The sequence below is a fragment of the Schistocerca americana genome, chromosome 4, assembly GCF_021461395.2.
Source record: "Schistocerca americana isolate TAMUIC-IGC-003095 chromosome 4, iqSchAmer2.1, whole genome shotgun sequence".
NCBI classification, from domain to species: Eukaryota; Metazoa; Arthropoda; class Insecta; order Orthoptera; family Acrididae; genus Schistocerca; species Schistocerca americana.
Genome location: NC_060122.1, coordinates 564,680,149 through 564,703,219, shown reverse-complemented (window position 1 = coordinate 564,703,219; position 23,071 = coordinate 564,680,149). Strand labels below are relative to the sequence as shown.

Below are 23,071 nucleotides of genomic sequence, written 5' to 3'. Positions count from 1 at the left end.
TACCTTACTGATGTGTTATTGTTGTGGTATTCAGTCCTGAGACTGGTTTGATGCAGCTCTCCATGCTACTCTATCCTGTGCAAGCTTCTTCATCTCCCAGTACCTACTGCAGCTTACATCCTTCTGAATCTGCTTAGTGTATTCATCTCTTGGTCTCCCTCTACGGTTTTTACCCTCCATGCTGCCCTCCAATGCTAAATTGGTGATCCCTTGATGCCTCAGAACATGTCCTACCAACCAATCCCTTGTTCTAGTCAAGTTGTGCCACAAACTCCTCTTTCCCCAATCATATTCAGTACCTCCTCATTAGTTATATGATTTACCCATCTAATCTTCAGCATTCTTCTGTAGCACCACATTTTGAAAGCTTCTATTCTCTTCTTGTCTAAACTATTTATCATCCATGTTTCACTTCCATACATGGCTACACTCCATACAAATACTTTCAGAAACAACTTCCTGACATTTAAATCTATACTCAATGTTAACAAATTTTTCTTCTTCAGAAACGCATTCCTTGCCATTGCCAGTCTACATTTTATATCCTACCTTACTGATAACTATATATTATTGTTGACATTTGACCAATATTATTGGAGAAACAATTCATTATTGATTTTACATCTGAACCACTGAGTGTTGTTGGGTCTACGTCAGTGGCTTCAATCCTCAATGGGAATTTCACCATGGCAAATAACCCAAAGTTGGAGATTAATACTTCTAGGTGCCCTCAGCCAGTACTATCTGATGGAGGATCATCATTAAACTCCCAGAAAACATTGATTCTCCAGTTAAGTCTGCAGGACTTTATTAAAGCTCTATCTTTCTGCATTGTGAAGCTAAAATATTTCCAACTGATGACCAAACTTACAGGCTTGTGTGTTTCCTCTCCCATTAATGTGGCCCAATTGTCAAAGAGATATTCATTAATATATTCAATAAGCTGCAGGGCCTGGAATTTAAATCCATCATTGGCATGTATAATCACATCTCCTTACTTCTTATTTTTGGTATAGTAGTAATAAATTAGCTTGTACAAACTCAGATTAATTCACCTCTTTCTATTATTTCTATGTAATGTTCTGTAATGCACTACCAATCTGCTGCCAATCCAACTCTCTCTTCATTTACTGTATGATATGAGAACTTCATCATTTTCATTAATGTGGCTTCTAATGATTTGATAGACACACTAAATGCACTTTCTTTAATGTACATGGACTTGTCTACATTGCTGTGTTTTCTTCTAACTATACCTGCTGTAACTATATTTACTCTACAGCTGTGTCTAATATATAAATTTACTCTAAAATGTGTAGAAAACACATGGGCAACTGCTGGGTAGGACAGATACTGATTTGGTCAGACTGGATGCTTCTGGCAATTATCTGCACAAGCAATCTCTTGCCAGAAGCATTTAGATACAAATCACACCATATACGATGCAACTGACTGAGGCAGTGTCCTCCCTCAAAATTCTTTCCAAGTCTGTTGTAAGATGTTAAACTGATTGCTCCATCCAGGGTTTATCACACTGCTCAAAAGCTTCAGAACAGTATCAGGAGAATTCTCAGTAATTTGCCTATTGTTATCCTGAACTGTATAGTTAAGGTTATGGTTCAAACTGCTGTCTGAAGCCCCTACTATTATTACATGGTCTTCATTTCCAAGATCCTCCTCAACAGAGTTTAAGTCACATATGACATTGTTGAGTCCCACACTTAGTTTAAAACACTTGTAATCAATTCCCAAAGGGTTCTGTATCAGTTCTAACAGTCCCTTCTCATGAATACTGCCTAGCAGTAGGACTTGGTTTTCTTACAAATTTGCATCCTAAACTTAGCTTAGACATTATTTCCGATACTCCCAGACAACTGTTGAAATTCTTGTGTTGCCAGAATACTTTTATGCACAACCTCTGCAGCACTGAATCTGTTGAAGACAGCTAGACTGAAAGTAACAGGCATGCAGCTTCTCAGCAGTGTTTTCAGTAATTTGGAGCGCTTGACAGTAATTCACTCTTCCAATATAGCCCTAAAGTTATTGCTGCAGACTGCTAATTCTTCAAGTGCTACTGTCAAATCAGTTCAAAGTTTCTAGATAAGCTGCTATTTTTCCATTACTGGAATTGTGTATTGGCAGTGATAGCCACTGCATCTCCAGAAGTGACCAGCATGGTACTTCAAATATATTGTATTACAGTGTCCTACATGAAAACAAATCTGACATTATTTTTTATTTGTAATTTATTCTTTTTTATAATTAATTTCTATTTTTGTTTTTATTATGAATTCTTGAATCCATATTGTGATAAATCATGAGCATTTGGGATGAGCCAGATTTACAAGTGCACAAAAACAATAAATGTAATAAACAAATAAACAGTAAAAAAAATGTAGCATAAATTGGTGTACAAGCTTAATGATTGAAGTAAAATTAATAAAATACATTCCACTAACACAAGATAATTACTGAAAATAAATTTAGAAGAGAAAAAATTATTCATATGTTATTTATCTCAAACAAGTGAGACAGATTTTGGCTTACATGTGTCTCAAAACTTAGAATACAAATAATAATCCAAATTTATAGAAACAGTCATTGATTCATCTGCAGCTACTCATCTCAGAGAGTAGAAACACTTTCATAAAAGACATTTTCTTAATTTATATTTAAATGCAAGCAAGGCATTAATGTGAACTTTAATATCTGATAGAAATGTTTTTGAGGCAGAATAATGAACACCTTCTTGTACAAGACTTAGAGGTTTTAGACCTCTATGTAAGTCTTTTTAGACCTTTCACTATGATTGTGGTATGCACTATTAAATCTAAAAGCACTGAAATGTAGTGGTTCATATTTGGTACTTCTGGAATAAGTTTCTGCAAAAAGATCTTGAAAGATGCCATTCACAATTCTAGCTGCTGTCTATTGTGCAATAAAGATTTTTTTACCTAAATATCGATTCTCATGGAAAATTATGTCATATGATAGACTGAGTGGAAACAGCCACAATATGCAACTTTGATAGTATCCATATCAGCAGCCACAGTAATTAGATGCAGGGCATATATTGTCAAAGTAAGTCTTTTAGAAAGAGTTCACTGTTTGCCATTCCTGATGATTCTGTGGCAGTTTTCACAATTGTCCATTTTGACAGTCAAATTAAAAGCATTGGTCAAACAGACAGCTTATAAGATATTTGTAAACATGACTTGTTGATAAAATAGTTTATAAAGGAGAATAATTTAGTGTGATTGTTTTACAGTATTTCATTTATATACAGCTTTTAAGCTAAATACTTCATAATGAAACAGAAAACATACACACATTCATACAAGCACAACTCACACACATGACCCCCATCACCAATCCCTGATGCTGAACAGCCAGCACCCGGAGAAAATGGCAGTGTATGAGTGAGTTGTCCTTGTGTGAATTTGTGCATGTTTCCTGTTATAGACCAAGGACTTTTTTGTCCAAATGCTTAACCCTTTGACTGCTGTTGACGAGTTTACTTGTCATGCTGGGTGCCGCTCCCTGGGTGATAATGATGATATAGTCGCGGCCGCCGGTTTTCCCCTAAGTGCTGTTGACGAGTTAAGTCACACCTGCTTGCCGGCCACTGAGCACTGATGAGTAGTATAGGCACGCTGCTACCTGAGTGCTGATGAGGAGATAACTCGGACAGCGGACTTCCCGTCCCATGTCTCAGTAGCCTTTTGCAGTTCTGGCCACTAGCTTGTCTGTTGTGAGCCTATGCTTCGCACTACAGTTCACAGTTCATCGGAATTTACATCAGTGTTCTTCACGTCCTGTATTTTACAAGGAAAATGGCAAGACGTCGTGGTTGCACTGAGGAAGAAATCCTGGAGAGTCTTATGAGGAGCAACAGTGATGGTGAAATACTTGATTTTGACGAAAGTAATAGCTCTTCCACAGAGTCCGAAAGCTCTATTCATAAACCATCCACAGCAGCAGGGGTGTCAAAGCAGTCTCATGTTTCAACAAGAGATGTTAGTTGTTCTGAATCTGAAGAATCAGAATGTGATAGTGAAACGCCTATGAAGAAAGCATGTCTCAGTGATATATTTGATTGGAAAGAAAATTACTTTCAGCCAGTTGATCACGCATTTGATGATACACTGTCAGGACATGTGTGTCAAATAGGGAATGAGTCAAGTATTCTGTCAGTTTTCATGTTACTCTTTACGCAAGAACTGATGAAATATATAGCTGATGAAACGAATTGGTTTTATTTATTCACCAAGGAGAATACTTCTGAATCAGTGCATTCTTGAATCTCAAAGTGGAAAGATACTGGATATGAAGAAATGTATTGTTTGTCTTCTGATGCCTCATGTGAAAAAACTGAAAATTAGTGAATACTGAACCAGAGATGTTCTTCTAAATACGCCAATTTTTAGTGAACTCATGTCAAGAGACCGCTTTTTGTTACTTATGAGAATGTTACATTTCAGTGACAACTCTGGCAATACTGGAGTAGACAGATCATTCAAAATTAGGAACATTGTCAATAAAGTTTGTACAGCTTTCCATTGTGCATTTATTCCACATCAGAAACTCTGCATTGATGAAAGTTTGTTATTATTCAAAGGACGCTTATCTTTCAGACAATTCATTCCATCGAAACGGAGTAGATTCGGTATAAAAACATTAGTGTTATGTGATTGTAAGACTGGTTATGTCTTGGATTTCATTGCTTATGCAGGGGCATAAACAGAAACTGAGTTCCACAATTTGGGGAAAAGTGGTGACATAGTGGCTACACGTATGAAGCCCTATTTAGGACATGGACATACCCTCTATGTCGATAACTGGTACTCAAGCCAAGACTTGTTTGCCTGGCTTCACAGTCATGGGGCAAACGCATGTGGTACTATCCGTAAGAACAGACGCAACATGCTGAAACTTCAGAAGAAACTGGAACGTAGAGATATTCAATTTATGTGTACTGATACAATGCTTGCAATAAAGAGGTGTGACAAAAGGGAAGTGTGGATGTTGACCACATGTAACACCACAGAAATGGTTGACACAGGAAAGATTGACAGTAATACTGGAGAAAAAATTAAGAAACCACAAAGCATTGTAGATTATAACTTGAATATGGGAGCAGTTGACCATTCTTATATGCTGCTTAGCCCTGTCAGATGTATACGGAAAGCAATGAAGGGGTATAAAAAGTTCTTTTTTCACGTTCTAGATCTGTGTGCTTTAAATGCTCATGCCCTACACAGAGCATTATCAGCTCATAAAATGATGATAGCAGAGTTTCATCTGTCACTGGTAAGGGAACTTACATAAACATATGCGTTAGAGTACAGAAAAGCTGGCAGAGGAAGATGTTCTGATGATAATCCTCTAAGATTTGTGGGAAGGCATTCTGCAGACATTATAACAAGTGAGTAATCCAAGAAAAGTGCGCTAACATGTAGTTGCATTGTTTGCTGGAAACAAAAAGTGCATCGAGAAAGCAGGTACGAGTGTAAAACTTGCAATGTACCATTGTGTGTCGTACCACACAAAATAGAATTACTAATTGCAGCATAGAATGAATACAATAACGCTATTAGAAAAAAAATTTCAAAAACAAAAAACAAAAAAAAAAGGAACAACAAAAAAAAAGAGAAAAACAAAATAAAATTGTTTTTAACTTCGCCAGTGCTGGTCCAAAGCTCAGAATAAAAAAGAAGGATGGGAAACATATTTACAAAGTGTAAAAGTAACGCCCAAATTTACAGTTCATGACTTTGAATTTTCTCTATAAGTGAATTTAATGTGCTAACAAAAAGACAGAGATTTCACAGCTTTGAAATGTTGGAAAACCTGTTGAATACTTATGTGCAACAATCACAAGTATTGTACAAATTTCATCAAAGAAACAAAATTATGCATAATCGGGTAATTACAAAGCGCAACAAATATTCGGGCAATTCAGCAATACAAACAGTAGGCCCTGTGAAATTTCTTATCACACCAGAATACGAATTTAATGACGTGAAATTAAATTGTTCTTATCATTGCTCACAGTAAATTCTGATGATGTAGTGCGATATGAAAGATGATCTATATGTCGCTTTCTCCTATAAATGATGTAATATGATGTTCTGAACAACAAAAATAACATACAATAATCTATAATCTATGGTTTATTTTATTCATTCTTGAGTTAGTACGGTGAGGAACGCATAGATGAATGCAGACATTATAAACATGTATCCAAGAAAGAACAATAAACTATTGATGTGAAGCTAACAAATCACGTCACCTTTGGCATAATCTACAAAAATAGTGCAAGAAAACTACAAGTAAAATATCATTCTTGGTGATGGAAAATAGTTTTACCAGACAGTTTGATTCTGTAGTAATTCACCTGCAGGTGAACTATGTAGTGAGAGCATTTATGAGTATTCTGTATCAGCCGTGAGAGGACACAATATTTTACATGGAGTCACAGTCACTTCAGAAATGTTCAGCACAGGGTGGGTGGGGCAGCGAGGGGTGCTCCGTCCCAGGTGGCAGCTCGAGGTTCAGGCACATTAGCGCAGGTATACGGATGACAGCACCTCAGAGTGCCAGGTGGATCATGCGCCTCCAGCAGTCAAAGGGTTAAATGTTAGTAGTCCTTCTTATTGTGTCTATCTGTGACTCTATGCTACCTCTAGTTTGTGAGTAGCTATCTATTGTTTTCAAATTGTTGCTATTTCATCCTTTCCACTGTTTCATATAATGAAATTTATTTATTTATTGAAATGAAAATTATTCGTGAAAAATAACTTTATTTGTAAAAGAGTAAAATTATCTAGAAAAGATCACCTTCACAAAATTTTTAAGAGCATTTTACTTGATGTTGTGTTTTATTAATGAAAATTATTTGATAGATGAAAATGTTTACTGTCACAGGAATGGACGTCCTGTTCACAGCCACTACCCAACAGATATAAAATTTAGCAATTTGTCAGTTAGATAATATTAAACATACAGTTTTGAGAACATTGTTATTACATTAAACTAATAATTGCAGAAATGTGTTAATATTTTTTGTAAAAACTAAAACTGAAAAGTTTTCAACAATTAGTTCAGGTCTCATAATCCTTTGAAGTTTTCAGTAACATTTAAATTCAATTACCTAAATATTTTTCCACATGTTTTTCTTATCTGATGTGGATTCACTTCTCATACTCATTCATAAATATGGACCTGCAACCTTTTTTTTTTTAATACATATATTCTCCCTCCAAAATAATCATAAGAAATTATAACCGGGCTGCAATCTTCTTCTCTGATGACTTTGCTATGTGACTTCATCTTTGCTTTCTTACATTTATTTTCTCACTGAAATTTAACATAAGGATGAATATTACAGGACAGTTCAAATAACTCACAGGAATGCAGTGGGTGATGTCATGGACTACTGCTGATATTTTGACTTGGTGCAGTTTTGCACAGAAAATGTGAGGGTGTGCTCCCTTCAAAATATTGGCATTTGTTGATGATCTCAATGAGCTGCATCCCTATAAGTTACTTGAACATTTTATATGTTGGGAGAAACTAAGGACTCGTACAACAGAACTTCTTACGTTTCTTGCTCCATCCACTGGAACATGAACATTCCTCTTTAGCTGTTCATATCCATGGTCTTAATCTTTGAGTATCATGTTTAGAATCACATATGTCCATTTTTACTCATGGCAAATGATCAAATTTATTCTTCATAGTTAAACATTATTCTATTTTTCTTGAAAAAAATAATTACCTTCATGCAATAGGATCATTAAAAATAGTTAATAGAATATGTGAGGAACAATAAAATTGAGTGAAATTAGTGACTTACATGAATGAAGACATCAAATGTGTTGCAAGATCTCTGACCATTTTGGAGTATTATCTCTTCTTCATGTAGATTCTTTTTCCCATTTTCATCTTGTATGTGGATTCGATAATACTCAGTATCCAAGAAAATGTTCCTTGTCACACCTTGTAAAAGTAATTAAATTTCTATTTGAAAGTGCAGTATGTGTATAAAATTCATAACATCTTAAATAAATTGTAATTTTTGTTTAAACAAAACACACCCATAATTGAAACTGAAAAAAGGTAAACAATAAAATGTTCACATACAGGAACTACAATTGTGGTGTATGTGTGTGTGTGTGTGTGTGTGTGTGTGTGTGTGTGTGCGCGTGTGTGTGTCTGTTTGTTTGTTTGTTAGGTTATCAATGCCTTAGTTAAAATTATTCAAGACAAATATGGTCACAACATGTCAAATTTAAAAAGGTATAAAACAGAGTCCAGTTAAAGTCACACAGTGACTTTCAAATTTTGGTGTTCATTATTTCTCCCAATTTAAGTCTATCACAGTAACTATAAAAAGTAAACAAACATTCTAAAGCGTGTCAAAGAATGAACTGAGTGTTCAGAAGGTATGGAGGACTGATTACTGACACATTTATTGTATGATCCTGACACCACATTCTAAGCTACTGCCTAATTTATTCATTCATTTATACTTTACATCCAGCAAATCCTTCATGAGGGAGAGCCTTCACTGATGTGAAATGAGTGAAGCTATACATTAACAGGCAGAAGCAGCTACTGCAGATTACTTTCATAAAGTATACTAACAAAAATTCTGACTACTGCTAATTGTTCATACTGATAATTATGGAATTACTTATAAATTACTTTACTTTAAATTACTTTATGTACTACATGTTTATGGATATTAGGAGAAAAGCAGTGACATTGAAAACATCCACTGCATCTCCTCCTCTGCTACTCAGCTGCTGCTTCTATCTAATACTTATAACAAAGAATTTATGTGAAAGTTGGGACCTGGTTAATATAGGCATTTGAAGTTGTGAAATTTACATTACTGAGTCCTAATAGCCTGATTAATTGTAAGAATGTCTAAAGAGGGATTCTTTGACTTTTTTTGAACATCCTTGATTTTCAGTTTCCTGCCTGACACAAGATGGTAAAGTGCTATACACTATGAACCAGAAAACAAAACTCCATTCTGAGTCCTAGATAGGGTTGTTTACCTTACTTTCGTTATTAACCATAGATACTATGAGGGTGTATATGTACTGGCATGTACAATGAATTACACCTGGTTCCCTGAAGAGGATTCTGAAAGATGCTTGGTTATCACCTTTACACAACATTCCTATTGCAGGTTTCTGTAAAAAGAATAATTTTTAATCTCAGCTGCACTGCCAAAATTTAGAAAGCTGAATATATTTCCTACAAATTATTAATAGTCATTCCACAACAAGAAGGCAGATCAAGTGATAAGCTAGGATCTATCTTTTGTCTGGATACAAAACAGAAACAATACCTCTGAGCAGAGAGAAATGCATTTTTAGACTGTGTTCTATGCTTAGTGAATAATAAGAACTTCATTCCATCAAATTTGGTGGACAGAACAATACAATGGTCCAGTATATGTTTTATCAATGACAGCAAGATGTCAATCATTCCCAGCTGTTCTTCTTCCCACTGACCCTTGATTCTGTACTTCAACAAAGGGACAAGACCACATAGGGGAACACCACATTGAACCACAAGAAGATTAGTAAATTTGTCATTGGCTGTCTGCCATACACGCTAATTCATTTCTGAATTCCCTTTTCCACTGGTATCAAAGAAAATAAAATCTCCTTTCCAAGACTTTGTAGGTAGAAAATGTCATACGCTCTTTAAGGCTCTTCACAGATGCAGTTGTCTACATCACAGTAGCAGTGGCAGAAGATAGTAGGAATTTGCAGAATGACCTGCAGTGAATTGATGAAGGCTCTGGCAGTTGACCCTGAACATAAATAGAGGTGCACATACATAGGAAACGAAATCCACTACTGTACAGCTACACTATTGATGACAAACAGCTGGAGACAGTTTCTGCTGTACAATATCTAGGTATAACTATCCAGAGTGACCTTAAGTGCAATGACCACTTAAAACAGATTGTGGGAAAAGCAGGTGTCAGACTCAAATTTATTGGAAGACTCTTAAGGAGATGAGACTCATCCATGAAATTTGTGGTTTATAAGGTGCTTGTTTGCCCAATTCTTGAGTATTGTTTATCTATCTGGAACCCCTATGTGGTAGGACTGATAGAGGAGGTAGAGAAGATCCAATGGAGAGTGGCGTGTTTCATTATGGAATTGTTTAGCTGGTGGGAGAGCATTACAGAGATGCTAAACAAACTCCACTGACAGATGTTACAAGAGATGCATTGTGCATCATGGAGAGATTTACTATTGAAATTTTAGGACAGCACTTTTCAGGTGGTGTCAGAAAACATATTACTTCCTCCAACATACATCTCGCTTATTGACCACGAGGAGAAAATTAGAGCCAATATCGAGGCTTAATGACAATCGTTCTTCCCATGCACTGACAGTGAGTGGAACAGGGTTGGAGGTATCAGATAGTGGTAACAAAAGTACCCTACACCACACACCATTAGGTGGCTTGTAGAGTACGATTTAGATGTAGATGGTTAAGTGAGTTCTGAATTATTTTATGTGCCTGATGCATTCATTACACTGGGTAAAATGCACTCATGGACTCAGAGCAAATGAGAAATTTAACTAAAAAACATAACACTCCTTAGCTTCATAAATTTTTAGGACTTATAAGCCATTTCCAGAAAGTAAGAGTACAGGGTTGAATTTCTGGTGCTCAAAAGGATATTTTTGATGTGGCTGGTAGTTCTGGTTCAAGGACAAGGTGCTTGCAGCAGAACATATGGCGATTTGTCTCACTCAGTTGAAAGCTATTGCCATTGTAGCATTCTGAAATGAATTTCTCTGTTCTCAGTTCTGCCAGTTGCAATGTGAAGAGTATAATATGGTTTTCTCTTGCAAAAGGAAGTGCACCACACCAAAGTTTTAACAAAATCAAATATGTTGGAAAAGAAAAACAAAAAAAAAACAACAACTCACATCTTCATGGGAATTTCTCAAATGTTGTGAAATACAAGGGGAACAATCCCTTGATTATTGTGACTGATGACAAAATGAGGATGGTCCCTGTACCCCTGAGATAAAAGACAGTCAATGCAATGGCAACATCCCTTGTCTTCATCATCTTATTTGACATGTTCCACATCAACAAGGATCTCCTCCGCACAGATCTATGAAATGAAAAACTAATCTAATCTAATCTATCTAATCTAAGCAAGAAACTCAAAACCATCATTTCAACACAATAAATCATGACAGCTGTCTTTTTGGTCTATAAAGTGATTCCTCACTGAATTTTTGCCCCCAGGAGAAATAATTAATGCTGTGCAGTATCGTGAAAACCTAAAAAATTACAGAGGGAAATACAGAGTAAAAAGGGGGAATGTTTATCAAGGGAGTGTGCTTGATGCATGACAATACATATGTCCACACAGCCAATGCCACAAAGTAATTTTTGGATTAATTCTTCATGGAGACAAACCCCAGCACTCACATTCCTGATCTGGCACCTACAAGTTTTAATCTTTTCACCTTCGTGTAGTTGTTTCCAAGTGGAAAAAGTTTTTTTGCTGATGATGAGGCCCAGAGTGCCACCAGACACTGGGCCAAATGCAGCAGAAGTCTTAACTGGTGATAATATCTCATAGCTCTTTGCTCAGATCACAAAATGCAGTTAGAATGAAAGAAAGTATATCAAAAAATGATGTTTAATGTACTTCTGATTATTTGTAAATTTTTCATAAATTTATTGCCTTTTCCATTTATAAAGAATTGAATACTCTTAATTTCTAGGCATTCCTGGTAATTATGGGTAACCAGTCTAGATATCTTGACTATGGATACATATGTATTGTTGTAGGGTTCACTTAAAATTTTGCAATGAACTAAAAACACATCTCGAAGAGTAGGTCTAAGTTTATTGTGTCTGATTTCAGAAGCCAAGACAATAAAAAGTTTTTACTAATGGTTAGGATAGGTATTTATCAGACAAGTGCTACTGACTCATACTTTACACAAATCACAAATGAGGTCCTCACACATGACTTTTGAAAGTCTATACCATGGTTGTGCAAGCAACAGTTTTGTACACTGGTAATTATGGAGTGATGAACTTGTGTGCCTAATGCATCATGAAGAGCTGCCTCTGGAAGGCATATGGTGGCTCTTCAACATCAACACAGAGACTGGTTAATGTACTGGTACTGTGGTCATCCTGATTCCCTCGTGATGGAGAGCTCTAACAATCTTTAAGTATGTACATTTCATGGTCCATACATTGAACACTCACCCTCTAGCCATGTTTGAAGAAAAGATAATCAAATCATCCAAAAACATGGAGCACTGCATGAGAATCCTTACTGTGGATCTTGTGTTACTGATGGCATTGGTGATGAGAACACCACCAACTTCAACAATTCAGTGCCTAAAACAGCACTGTGATAGAAATGATTGAATTAAATGAACACATTACCAAAGGAACCACATTTATAGGACCATCACAAAATATTGTGCCTTCACCAAGTGTCATATACGTTGTCTGTATAAAAGAGTACTGCTGCTTAATGATGTCCATATAGGAAAGAAATACTTTCAGCATTGTCTTAGAGTCACTTCTTTAAAACACCATTGGAGCCCAGAAGTTAGTCAAACTGAGTCTTTAGTCATCAGTAACCAAAGGCAGTCTGCTCTAACATCATATTCTTGTTGAGAAAAGCTCCACTACTGTGGTACTTGACCAAGGGAATATCTATCAGAGGGGCTTTGTTGGTTCTCAGACACCTCAACACACAAAACTCTTCCTATTACCCCATTGCTTCATTCAAACTGAGTTCCATAAGGTTTAGTACCTCCCCCATACACCTTAGACCTTGCTGTTGGTGGGGAGGCTTTTGTGCATCAGTGATACAGCTAGCCATACCGTAGGTGCAACCACAACGGAGGGATTTCTGTTGAGAGGCCAGACAAACGTATGGTTCCTTAGAGGGGCACCAGCCTTTTCAGTAGTTCCAGGGGCAACAGTCATGATGATTGACTGATCTGGCATTGTAACACTAACCAAAAAGGCCTTGCTGTGTTGGACCTGCGAACGGCTGACATAAAGGGGAAACTACAGCCGTAATTTTTCCCAAGGTCATGTAGCTTTACTGTATGGATAAATGATGACGGCATCCTCTTGGGTAAAATATTCCGGAGGTAAAATAGTCCCCCATTTGGATCTCTGGGTGGGGACTAACCAGGAGGACATCGTTATCAGGAGAAAGAAAACTGGCATTCTACGGATTGCAGCATGGAATGTCAGATCCCTTAATTGGGCAGGTGGGTTAGAAAATTTAAAAAGGGAAATGGATAGGATAAAGTTGGATATAGTGGGAATTAGTGAAGTTCGGTGGCAGGAGGAACAAGACTTTTGGTCAGGTTAATACAGGGTTATAAATACAAAATCAAATAGGAGTAATGCAGGAGTAGGTTTAATAATGAATAAAACTATAGGAATGCAGGTAAGCTACTACAAACAGCACAGGAAACATATTGTTGAGGCCAAGATAGACACAAAGCCCGTGCCTACGACAGTAGTATGAGTCTATATGCCAAATAGCTCTGCAGATGATGAAGAAATTGAAGAAATGTATGATGAGATAAAAGAAATTATGCAGATAGTGAAGGGAGATGAAAATTTAATAGCCATGGGTGACTGGAATTCGATTGTAGGAAAAGGAAGAGAAGGAATATGGATTGGGGTAAGAAATTAAACAGGAAGCTGCCTGGTGGAATTTTGCACAGAGCACAACTTAATCATAGCTAACTCTCGGTCCAAGAATCATAAAAGAAGGTTGTATACACAGAAGAATCCTGGAGATACTGACGGGTTTCAGATAGATTATATAATGGTAAGACAGAGATTTAGGAACCAGGTTTTAAATTGTAGGATATTTCCAGGGGCAGATGTGGACTCTGACCACAATCTATTGGTTATGAACTGTAGATTAAAACTGAAGAAACTGCAAAAAGGTGGGAATTTGAGGAGATGGAACCTGGATAAACTGACTAAACCAGAGTTTGTACAAAGGTTTCAGGGAAAGCATAAGGGAACAATTGACAAGAATGGGTGAAAGAAATACAGTAGAAGATGAATGGGTAGCTATGAGGGATGAAGTAATGAAGGCAGGAGAGGATCAAGTAGGCAAAAAGACGAGGGCTAGTAGAAATCCATGGATAACAGAAGAAACATTGAAATTAATTGATGAAAGGAGAAGATACAAAAATGCAGTAAATGAAGCAGGCAAAAAGGAATACAAATGTCTCAAAAATGAGATTGACAGGAAGTGCAAAATGGCTAAGCAGGCATGGCTAGATGACAAATGTAAGGATGAAGAGGCTTCTCTCACTATGGGTAAGATTGATACTGCCTACAGGAAAATTAAAGAGACCTTTGGAGATAAGAGAACCACTTGTATGAATATCAAGAGCTCAGATGGAAACACAGTTCTAAGCAAAGAAGGGAAAGCAGAAAGGTGGAAGGTGTATATAGAGGGTCTATACAAGGGCGATGTACTTGAGGGCAATGTTATGGAAATGGAAGAGGATGTAGATGAAGATGAAATGGGAAATATGATACTGCGTGAAGAGTTTGATAGAGCAATGAAAGACCTAAGTCAAAATAAGACCCCGGGAGTAGTTAACATTCCATTAGAACTACTGACAGCCTTGGGAGAGCCAGTCCTGACAAAACTCTACCATCTGGTGAGCAAAATGTATGAGACAGGTGAAGTACCCTCAGACTGCAAGAAGAATATAATAATTCCAATCCCAAAGAAAGCAGGTGTTGACAGATGTGAAAATTACTGAACTATCAGTTTTATAAGTCACGGCTGCAAAATACTAATGAGAATTCTTTACAGACAAATGAAAAACTGGTAGAAGTCGACCTTGGGGAATATCAGTTTGGATTCCATAGAAATATGTGAACACGTAAGGCAATACTGACTCTACAACTTATTTTAGAAGCTAGATTAAGAAAAGGCAAACCTATGTTTCTAGCATTTGTAGACTTAAAGAAAGCTTTTCACAAAGTTGACTGGAATACTCTCTTTCAAATTCTGAAGGTGGCAGGGGTAAAGTACAGGGAGCAAAAGGCTATTTACAATTTGTACAGAAACCAGATGGGAGTTATAAGAGTCGAGGGAGATGAAAGGGAAGCAGTGGTTGGGAAGGGAGTGAGACAGGGTTGTAGCCTATCCCCAATGTTATTCAATCTGTATATTGAGCAAGCAGTAAAGGCAACAAAAGAAAAATTCAGAGTAGGTATTAAAATCCATGGAGAAGAAATAAAAACTTTGAGGCTCACCGATGACATTGTAATTCTATCAGAGACAGTAAAGGACTTGGAAGAGCAGTTGAATGGAATGGATAGTGTCTTGAAAGGAGGATATAAGATGAACATCAAAAAAAGCAAAACAAGGATAATGGAATGTAGTCGAATTAAATCGGGTGATGATGAGGGAATTAGATTAGGAAATGAGACACTTAAAGTAGTAAAGGAGTTTTGCTATTTGGGGAGCAAAATAACTGATGATGGCCAAAGTAGAGAGGATATAAAATGTAGACTGGCAATGGCAAGGAAAGTGTGTCTGAAGAAGAGAAATTTTTTAACATCGAGTATAGATTTAAGTGTCAGGAAGTCGTTTCTGGAAGTATTTGTATGGAGTGTAGCCATGTATGGAAGTGAAACATGGATGATAAATAGTTCGGACAAGAAGAGAATAGAAGCTTTCAAAATGTGGTGCTGCAGAAGAATGCTGAAGATTAGATGGGTAAATCATATAACTAATGAGGAGGTACTGAATATGATTGGGGAAAGAGGAGTTTGTGGCACAACTTGACTAGAACAAGGGATTGGTTGGTAGGACATGTTCTGAGGCATCAAGGGATCACCAATTTAGCATTGGAGGGCAGCATGGAGGGTAAAAACCGTAGAGGGAGACCAGGAGATGAATACACTAAGCAGATTCAGAAGGATGTAGGCTGCAGTATGTACTGGGAGATGAAGAAGCTTGCACAGGATAGAGTAGCATGGAGAGCTGCATCAAACCAGTCTTAGGATTGAAGCCCACAACAACAACAACAACAACAACAAGGTTTATTAGCATTACAAGGATACAAAGCTGCCTCCATGTAATTACTGACACCTCCTAATCCATATACTTAGCCTTCTACCTATTTCCCAAATTACAGAAAAGTAACCATCATGGCTAGTGTATCTGTCAATAAAAGCACCCTACCAATATAAAAGACGCCAATCACTTCCTGTAAATTTTCACATCAATTCACTCTTTTTCCCTCTTGGAATCCTCCTTGCTATTTCAGTTTGACTGCACTCTACTCAAAAATCCCACATACAAATAGCCTCACCAGCCTACAACTGTAGCTCTCCGAAGATCCACCTGAAAGTCTCCCTAAAAACTTATTTATTGTTACCCATCATTTTCAGTATTAACAACTTATTCACATTCGCAAGCTTGACTTATAAACAAATCATCTGGATCATTATGGGAAACCAGGTCCCCTATACAATGGCAACCTTTTCATCTGCTGTAAGCAAGAGGAATTTTTCAATACACAGGTGCTGGGTCTCAAAATCAGCACACATTTATAGATTATATTTTTGTGGCCTGGTATTAAGTGGAAAGAGAGTTCTTCCAATTCCTCTGACAACTTAGCTACTTTTATGAATTCAAATTCATTGATTCGTTTCCAAAACACGAAGCCAAATTCAGTGACATTGACCTATATCTCCGTTAAGTTACTATTATATAAAACCAAACAAGAGGCAACAAACAACTGCACTTTGAAAATTTCCACTCTTTCTGCATCAATATTCTGTTCTGCATGGGCAGGGCATCAACTGAAAGTGTAACTGCACATCTGCCAACTCTCTGAACATTTATACCAACAACTCCTCCCAGGTTTTTTTTCCTCCAACCACCCCACAGACATTGTCCACCCTACTCCTGAACTTACCTTTTGTCAAGCCCACTCCCCATTCTTTGGTACTATTTTTATATTCACTCTATTTCTTTTTATTTTTCGTCTTCATATCTCATTCTCCCCCTTTCCCCTCTCTCTTTCAATGCTTTCCCTTTTTCCTTTACCATTTTCCTCCTAGTTCTTAATTGCTCTATTCATTTCACTTCTCTTCTTCTTGAACCATCTTCAATTTTTATTGTCCCTAATAAAATTTTGGAGTGACATTGGCACAGTGCTTACCAATGTACTACCTCTGATGCCTACATTTTTGGATTTGTCTCTCTTTACTCTCACAACATGTGGGTTCCTCTAAACCTGGTCCTGTGTGACCTGTTCTTCCTGTCTAATCTTCCATCTTCTGTGAAGAAGGTGCAAAAGGTTTTCTTTTTTCTTTTTTTCACTTTTATATGTACTCCTTAAAAATGAAAACAATGATCACCTATTCTGACACATTTCAATTTTACAGTTCATTCAATTATTTTAATTCAATTCTTAGACAATAATTTTGTCTACTTCAATGTTTAAAAGCAAAAATATAATTTGCTCTAAACTGTAGCTACCTAATTATTACTCACTTACTTATTTCTGAAGGACCACATGCTGCATCATACCAAGAACAAACTGTGAGTAAAAATTGGTGATTACTTTTTTCAATTGTCTTTATTGAAGAATTCAGCTGTACATGTAGGCTAATGTCAGGGTAACTTCTCAGAACAGCCACATGTCCTGACAGGTAAGCACCTATGGCCATATCTGCAAATGAAAAACCATAATTACATAGTAATGAAGAATTGCTTCCATAACTTCACACAGAAAAATAGTGTAAGTGGCCCTGAAGTACATATTTATGGCCACATGGTAAATGCAATGTCATGGCTCATATACTTTGGTGCTCAAACAAAGAGCAGGGTAAGATGGCACAGACCTATTGCTAGGGTGATGAAACAATCATGAAATACACAAGCTGGAATATTTCAAATGAACTGATACAATTAACAACTCCACTAAATTTTGGTAACAGGCTAACATTAACGATAATAGTGATTATGTAATATACAGTTCTATTTCATAAGAGCCAGTCACTTCTGTGACCAACACATTTCTAATTCAAAATTGTTAAGGCTTTCGTGGCCACTTGTTGACAAACTGCCTATTGGCTTCTGTCTCGGGTTCTTCGGCCAACGTTCATCTAATGATTTTTCTAACGTTTCGCCAGCACAAGTGGCTGGCATTGTCAAAGCTTCACCCTCCATTGCCGGTGGTGAATTGGAGGTGAGTTCGCGGCCGCAGACTATATGTACCTGGCGCGCCAACATCCGAGGGCTTCTCCGCGGTCATTTCCGGTGCGGTTCTCCTCTTGCTACCTGTGACGGTCGTTCGCTGCAGTATGGGCAGCCAGGATCCGTTTACCTTAAGGCTTTCCTCTTTCTTGTTGAAACTGTTCATGTGTTTTTGGATTTCTACAGCTTCTCTGAACAAGCGCGTGTGATAGTGCTTCTCTACAGCCAGAATTTCCGTGTCGGCGAATTTTATTACGTGGTCGATCTCATTCAGTGCTTGCTCTGCCACGGCCAATTTCTCCACCTGCCCCAACCTGCAATGTCACTTATGCTCTTTGATCCTGGTGTTAATTGATCGTCCAGTCATTCCGACATAAACTTTTCTGCATATGCATGGTATACGGTATATTCCCAACATTGCAAGTAGGTCTCTTTTATACTTTGCTGATCTAAGACACTCTTTGATCTTCCTTGTCAGTTTGAAAATCATCTTTACACCGTGTTTGCGCAATATATGGCCGATTCTGTCCATCACTCTGGGAATGTATGGCAGAGAGGCCATACCCGACATTTCTTTTTCTGGTTCCTTACTTCGCCGAGTGTTCGGCTCTGTTACACTTCTAATGTAATTTGTGGAATACTCATTGCTCCGCAGAACAGTTTCCAGGTGTTGCATTTCTCGTTTGAGGTGTTGAGGCTCACATATTCGTCCTGCTCTCGTTACGAGCATACTAATCATGCCTCTTTTCTGGCTCGGGTTGTGGTTTGACAGATTGTGCAGGTATCGGTCCATGTGTGTCGGTTTCCGATACACGCTGTGTCCCAGGTTTTCGCCGTCCCTTGTGACCAGCACATCTAGAAATGGCAGTTTCTTGTCCTTTTCTACTTCCATGGTAAATGTTATGTTGGCATGGAGGCTGTTCAAGTGTCTCAGGAATTCGCCGAGCTGTTCTTCACCATGGCTCCACATCACGAAATTATCATCGACGTACCTGTACCACACCTTAGGTTTGTAAGTCGCTGAGTTCAGTGCCTGTGCTTCAAATTGTTCCATGAAGAAGTTGGCCACCACTGGACTGAGAGGACTACCCATGGCGACACCTTCCAGCTGTTCGTAGAAATCGCCATTCCACGTGAAATAGCTCGTGGTGAGACGTGCATGGAAGAGCTTTTTGATGTCTTGCGGGAACATGGAACCGATGTGCTCCAGAGCATCACTGAGTGGCACTTTCATAAATAACGAAACAACATCAAAACTGACCAGGATGTCGTTTGGCGCAAGTTTCAGTTTCTTCAGCTTCTCAATGAAATGTCCTGAGTCCTTAATGTATGTGACAGTCTTCCCCACGTGTGGCTGGAGCAGAGAGGCCAAGTGTTTCGCCAGTTTATACGTTGGTGAGCCAAGAGCACTAACGATCGGTCTCAGTGGAACGTTGTTCTTATGGATCTTGGGTAATCCATACAGCCGAGGCGGTGGGGCTTCTGTGTTGCGCAGGTTTCTCTGTATGTCTGCCAGCAGAGAAGACGCCTTGATTAACCGATTTTTATTCTGAGTGATACGCTGCGTCGGATCTGCGCTTAGTTTTCAGTACGTCGTCGGATCTAATAGGTCTCAGATCTTTTGCTCATAATATTCGGTCTTCATTACGACGGTCACATTCCCCGTATCGGCAGGCAGTACCAATATACTCTTGTCAGCGTTGAGATTCTTAATGGATTATACCTCTTCTTTCTTCAGGTTGCAAGTTGGTGGTTTTGCTCGGTGCAGTATCCTGGCTGTTTCAGTGTGTATTTCCTCTGCCCTTTCACAAGGAAGGGTCCGAATGGCTGCTTCGGTGTTGGCAATGATGTCCTCCATAGGTATAGTTCTCGGGATGATAGCGAAATTCCCTCCTTTTTGAAGAACAGACACTTCCTCTTCGGTCAATTGTCATTCAGTGAGGTTGACCACTGTGTGTGACATGTCGGGAATCGCCTTGTTGGTCTGCTTCCCACATCTTTCAAACTTTTTCTTTTGCCACTCGGTGCAGCGCTCGAGTTCGTTCTGCATGCTCCTGTGAGTGATTCTGTCAATCTTGTCCCAGTCGTCTCGATGCATTCTGCTACTTAGTTGATAGAAAATGTCCAGGTATTACAATTACATTATTATCTTTATGTGAGGGTATTTCTAGGATTCAACAGTAAGTACATCTGTAATTGACTAATATTAGGCTTATAATTTATTTTTCTGTCCTGCATGTAACTTCATGCTCATTTATAGTGAAAATAGGTTACTGTACCTACTATTCACTCTGATAATTGGCTCCTCTGAGGATTACCCCTTATCTAAAAAAACAAAAAACTTCAAGTGCACACAGCACATATATTGTTACCCAAGAAGCTTTTCACTGAGTGCAGTATACACCTAATCAATTCATGGGGGCAGGGGCTACAGTTCTCAGCTTGAGAAGACAGGGCAAGAAATTTGCTTGAAAGTTTTTCACAGAATCCAGAAAGGTTCTGCTTAACATTTTTCATCTGGTTTTTAACTAGAAGAATGCATTCAGTTCTGAGGATGATGCCTTAAATAATTGGCTGAACTTCACCTCATGTGCAAGGGTAGTAATCTCCGACAAGACTGGCATCTGACCTCAGGAAACAGGCATCTTTGATGCTAACATAAATCACTCAATGCACTTGGCTGCACTCATTTCATGCTGTACATGCTGACAGTACAACATTCACATCTGATGGCTGACTGTCCATGAAATACATCAAAACTGTAGTGTTATTTTTTTGACACACTTCAACAATTAAATAACATTGGAGCTCCTGATAATGTAAAGACTTTGCTGCCAGTCCCAGTAGTTGAAGCAATTCACGATGTGTCAACAGCCTTATCAGCAATGGTCAAACACTCCTGCCAATTTTAAGGCATATGATATCATTCACACAACTGGTATCGGAATCACTAAATTTCCAAGTACCCACGGTACTACCAGAATAAGACGTTTATCTCCAGGTGAAGATGAACTGGTGCTTTTGTATTGTTGACATAGGTTGATGATTTATTCAAACTGGTAACAATGATACCTAAAGCCACACTACAAAATCCATACACTCAAGTGTAGCACTTGTAAATACATCAATCATCAATCAAATAAAAAGACAGCATTACTTGTCACACAACAAAGGTAGAAAATTTTTACTTCTACTCAGAAGCACACAATAAAATAAGTAAACTAATGTCTTTTGCACATGAGGCAATACTGACCCTACGACTTACCTTAGAAGATAGATTAAGGAAAGGTAAACCTACATTTCTAGCATTTGTAGACTTAGAGAAAGCTTTTGACAATGTTGACTGGAGTACTATCTATCAAATTCTGAAGGTGGCAGGGGTAAAATACAGAGGAGAAAAAGGCTATCTACAATTTGTACAGAAACCAGATGGCAGTTATAAGACTTGAGAGCCATGAAAAGGAAGCAGCGGTTGGGAAGTGAGTGAGACAGGTTTGTAGTCTATCCCCAATGTTATTCACTCTCTACACTGAGCAAGTAGTAAAGGAAACAAATGAAAAATTCAGAGTAGATGTTAAAATCCATGGAGAAGAAATAAAAACTTTGAGGTTCTCCAATGACACTGTAATTCTGTCACAGACAGCAAAGGACATGGAAGAGCAGTTGAATGGAATGAACAGTGTCTTCAAAAGAGGATGTAAGATGAACATAAACAAAAGCAAAATGAGGATAATGGAATGTAGTCGAATTAAGTTGGGTGATGCTGAGGGAATTAGATTAGGTAATGAGACACTTAAAGTATTAAATGAGTTTTGCTATTTGGGGAGCAAAAAAACTGATGATGGTCAAAGTAAGGAGAGTATAAAATGTAGACTGGCAATGGCAAGGAAAGCGTTTCTGAAGAATAGAAATTTGTTAACACTGAGTATAGATTTAAGTGTCAGGAAGTCATTTCTGGAAGTATTTGTATGGCGTGTAGCCATATATGGATGTGAAACATGGATGATAAATAGTTTAGACAAGAAGAGAATAGAAGCATTTGAAATGTGGTGCTACAGAAGAATGCTGAAGATTGGGTAGATCACATAACTAATGAGGAGGTATTGAATGGAGTTGGGGAGAAGAGAAATTTGTGGCACAACTTGACTAGAAGAAGGTTGCAGTAGGTACTGGGAGATGAAGAGGCTTGCACAGGATAGAGTAGCATGGAGAGCTGTATCAAACCAGTCACTGGACTGAAGACCACAACAACAATGTCTTTTGTAGATCAAATACTGCTGCTACCACTGATGTTGCAAACATGATGCATTATTGTTGTGTCCATACACTGACAAATTTGTAGCAATTCTGAAGTGAATGCTGTGAAGTGTTTCCTTCAGTTTAGAAATCGAGTTGAACTTATGAGGGCTTAAGTCAGGGGAGTGTAGTAGGTGGTATAGCACTTAGCAGCCCCATAAGTCAAACAAATCAGTAACAGCTTGCACTGTGTGTGCTTGAGCATTGACCTGCAAAATGATGGTCAGATCCTGCTGAAAGTGTCATCAGTTCTGCCTCTAAGCTGGTCGTAGTTTGTGTTCCAAAAATGAGTAGCTTAGAGGCAGAAGTGATGACACTTTCTGCAGGATCTGATCATCATTTTGCAGGACTATGCTCAAGCACATACAGTGCATGCTGTTACTGATTTGTCTGACTTATGGGGCTGTTAAGTGCTATACCACCTGCTGCACTCCCCTGACTTAAGCCCTCATAAGTTCAACTCGATTTCTAAACTGA

At 38.0% G+C, this 23,071-nt stretch overlaps 1 protein-coding gene across 1 annotated transcript in view; it reads right to left on the bottom strand.

Annotated features, from left to right (window-relative positions):
* Positions 1-23,071, bottom strand: part of LOC124614041 (integrin alpha-4-like) — a 560,480-nt gene that overhangs the window by 255,543 nt on the left and 281,866 nt on the right. Inside the window, exons 12-13 of the mRNA XM_047142871.1 lie at positions 17,598-17,771; positions 7,859-8,001 (exon numbers count right to left, since the gene is read on the bottom strand). Coding sequence (XP_046998827.1) covers positions 7,859-8,001; positions 17,598-17,771 — 317 coding nt within the window. The remainder of the gene's footprint in view (positions 1-7,858; positions 8,002-17,597; positions 17,772-23,071) is intronic.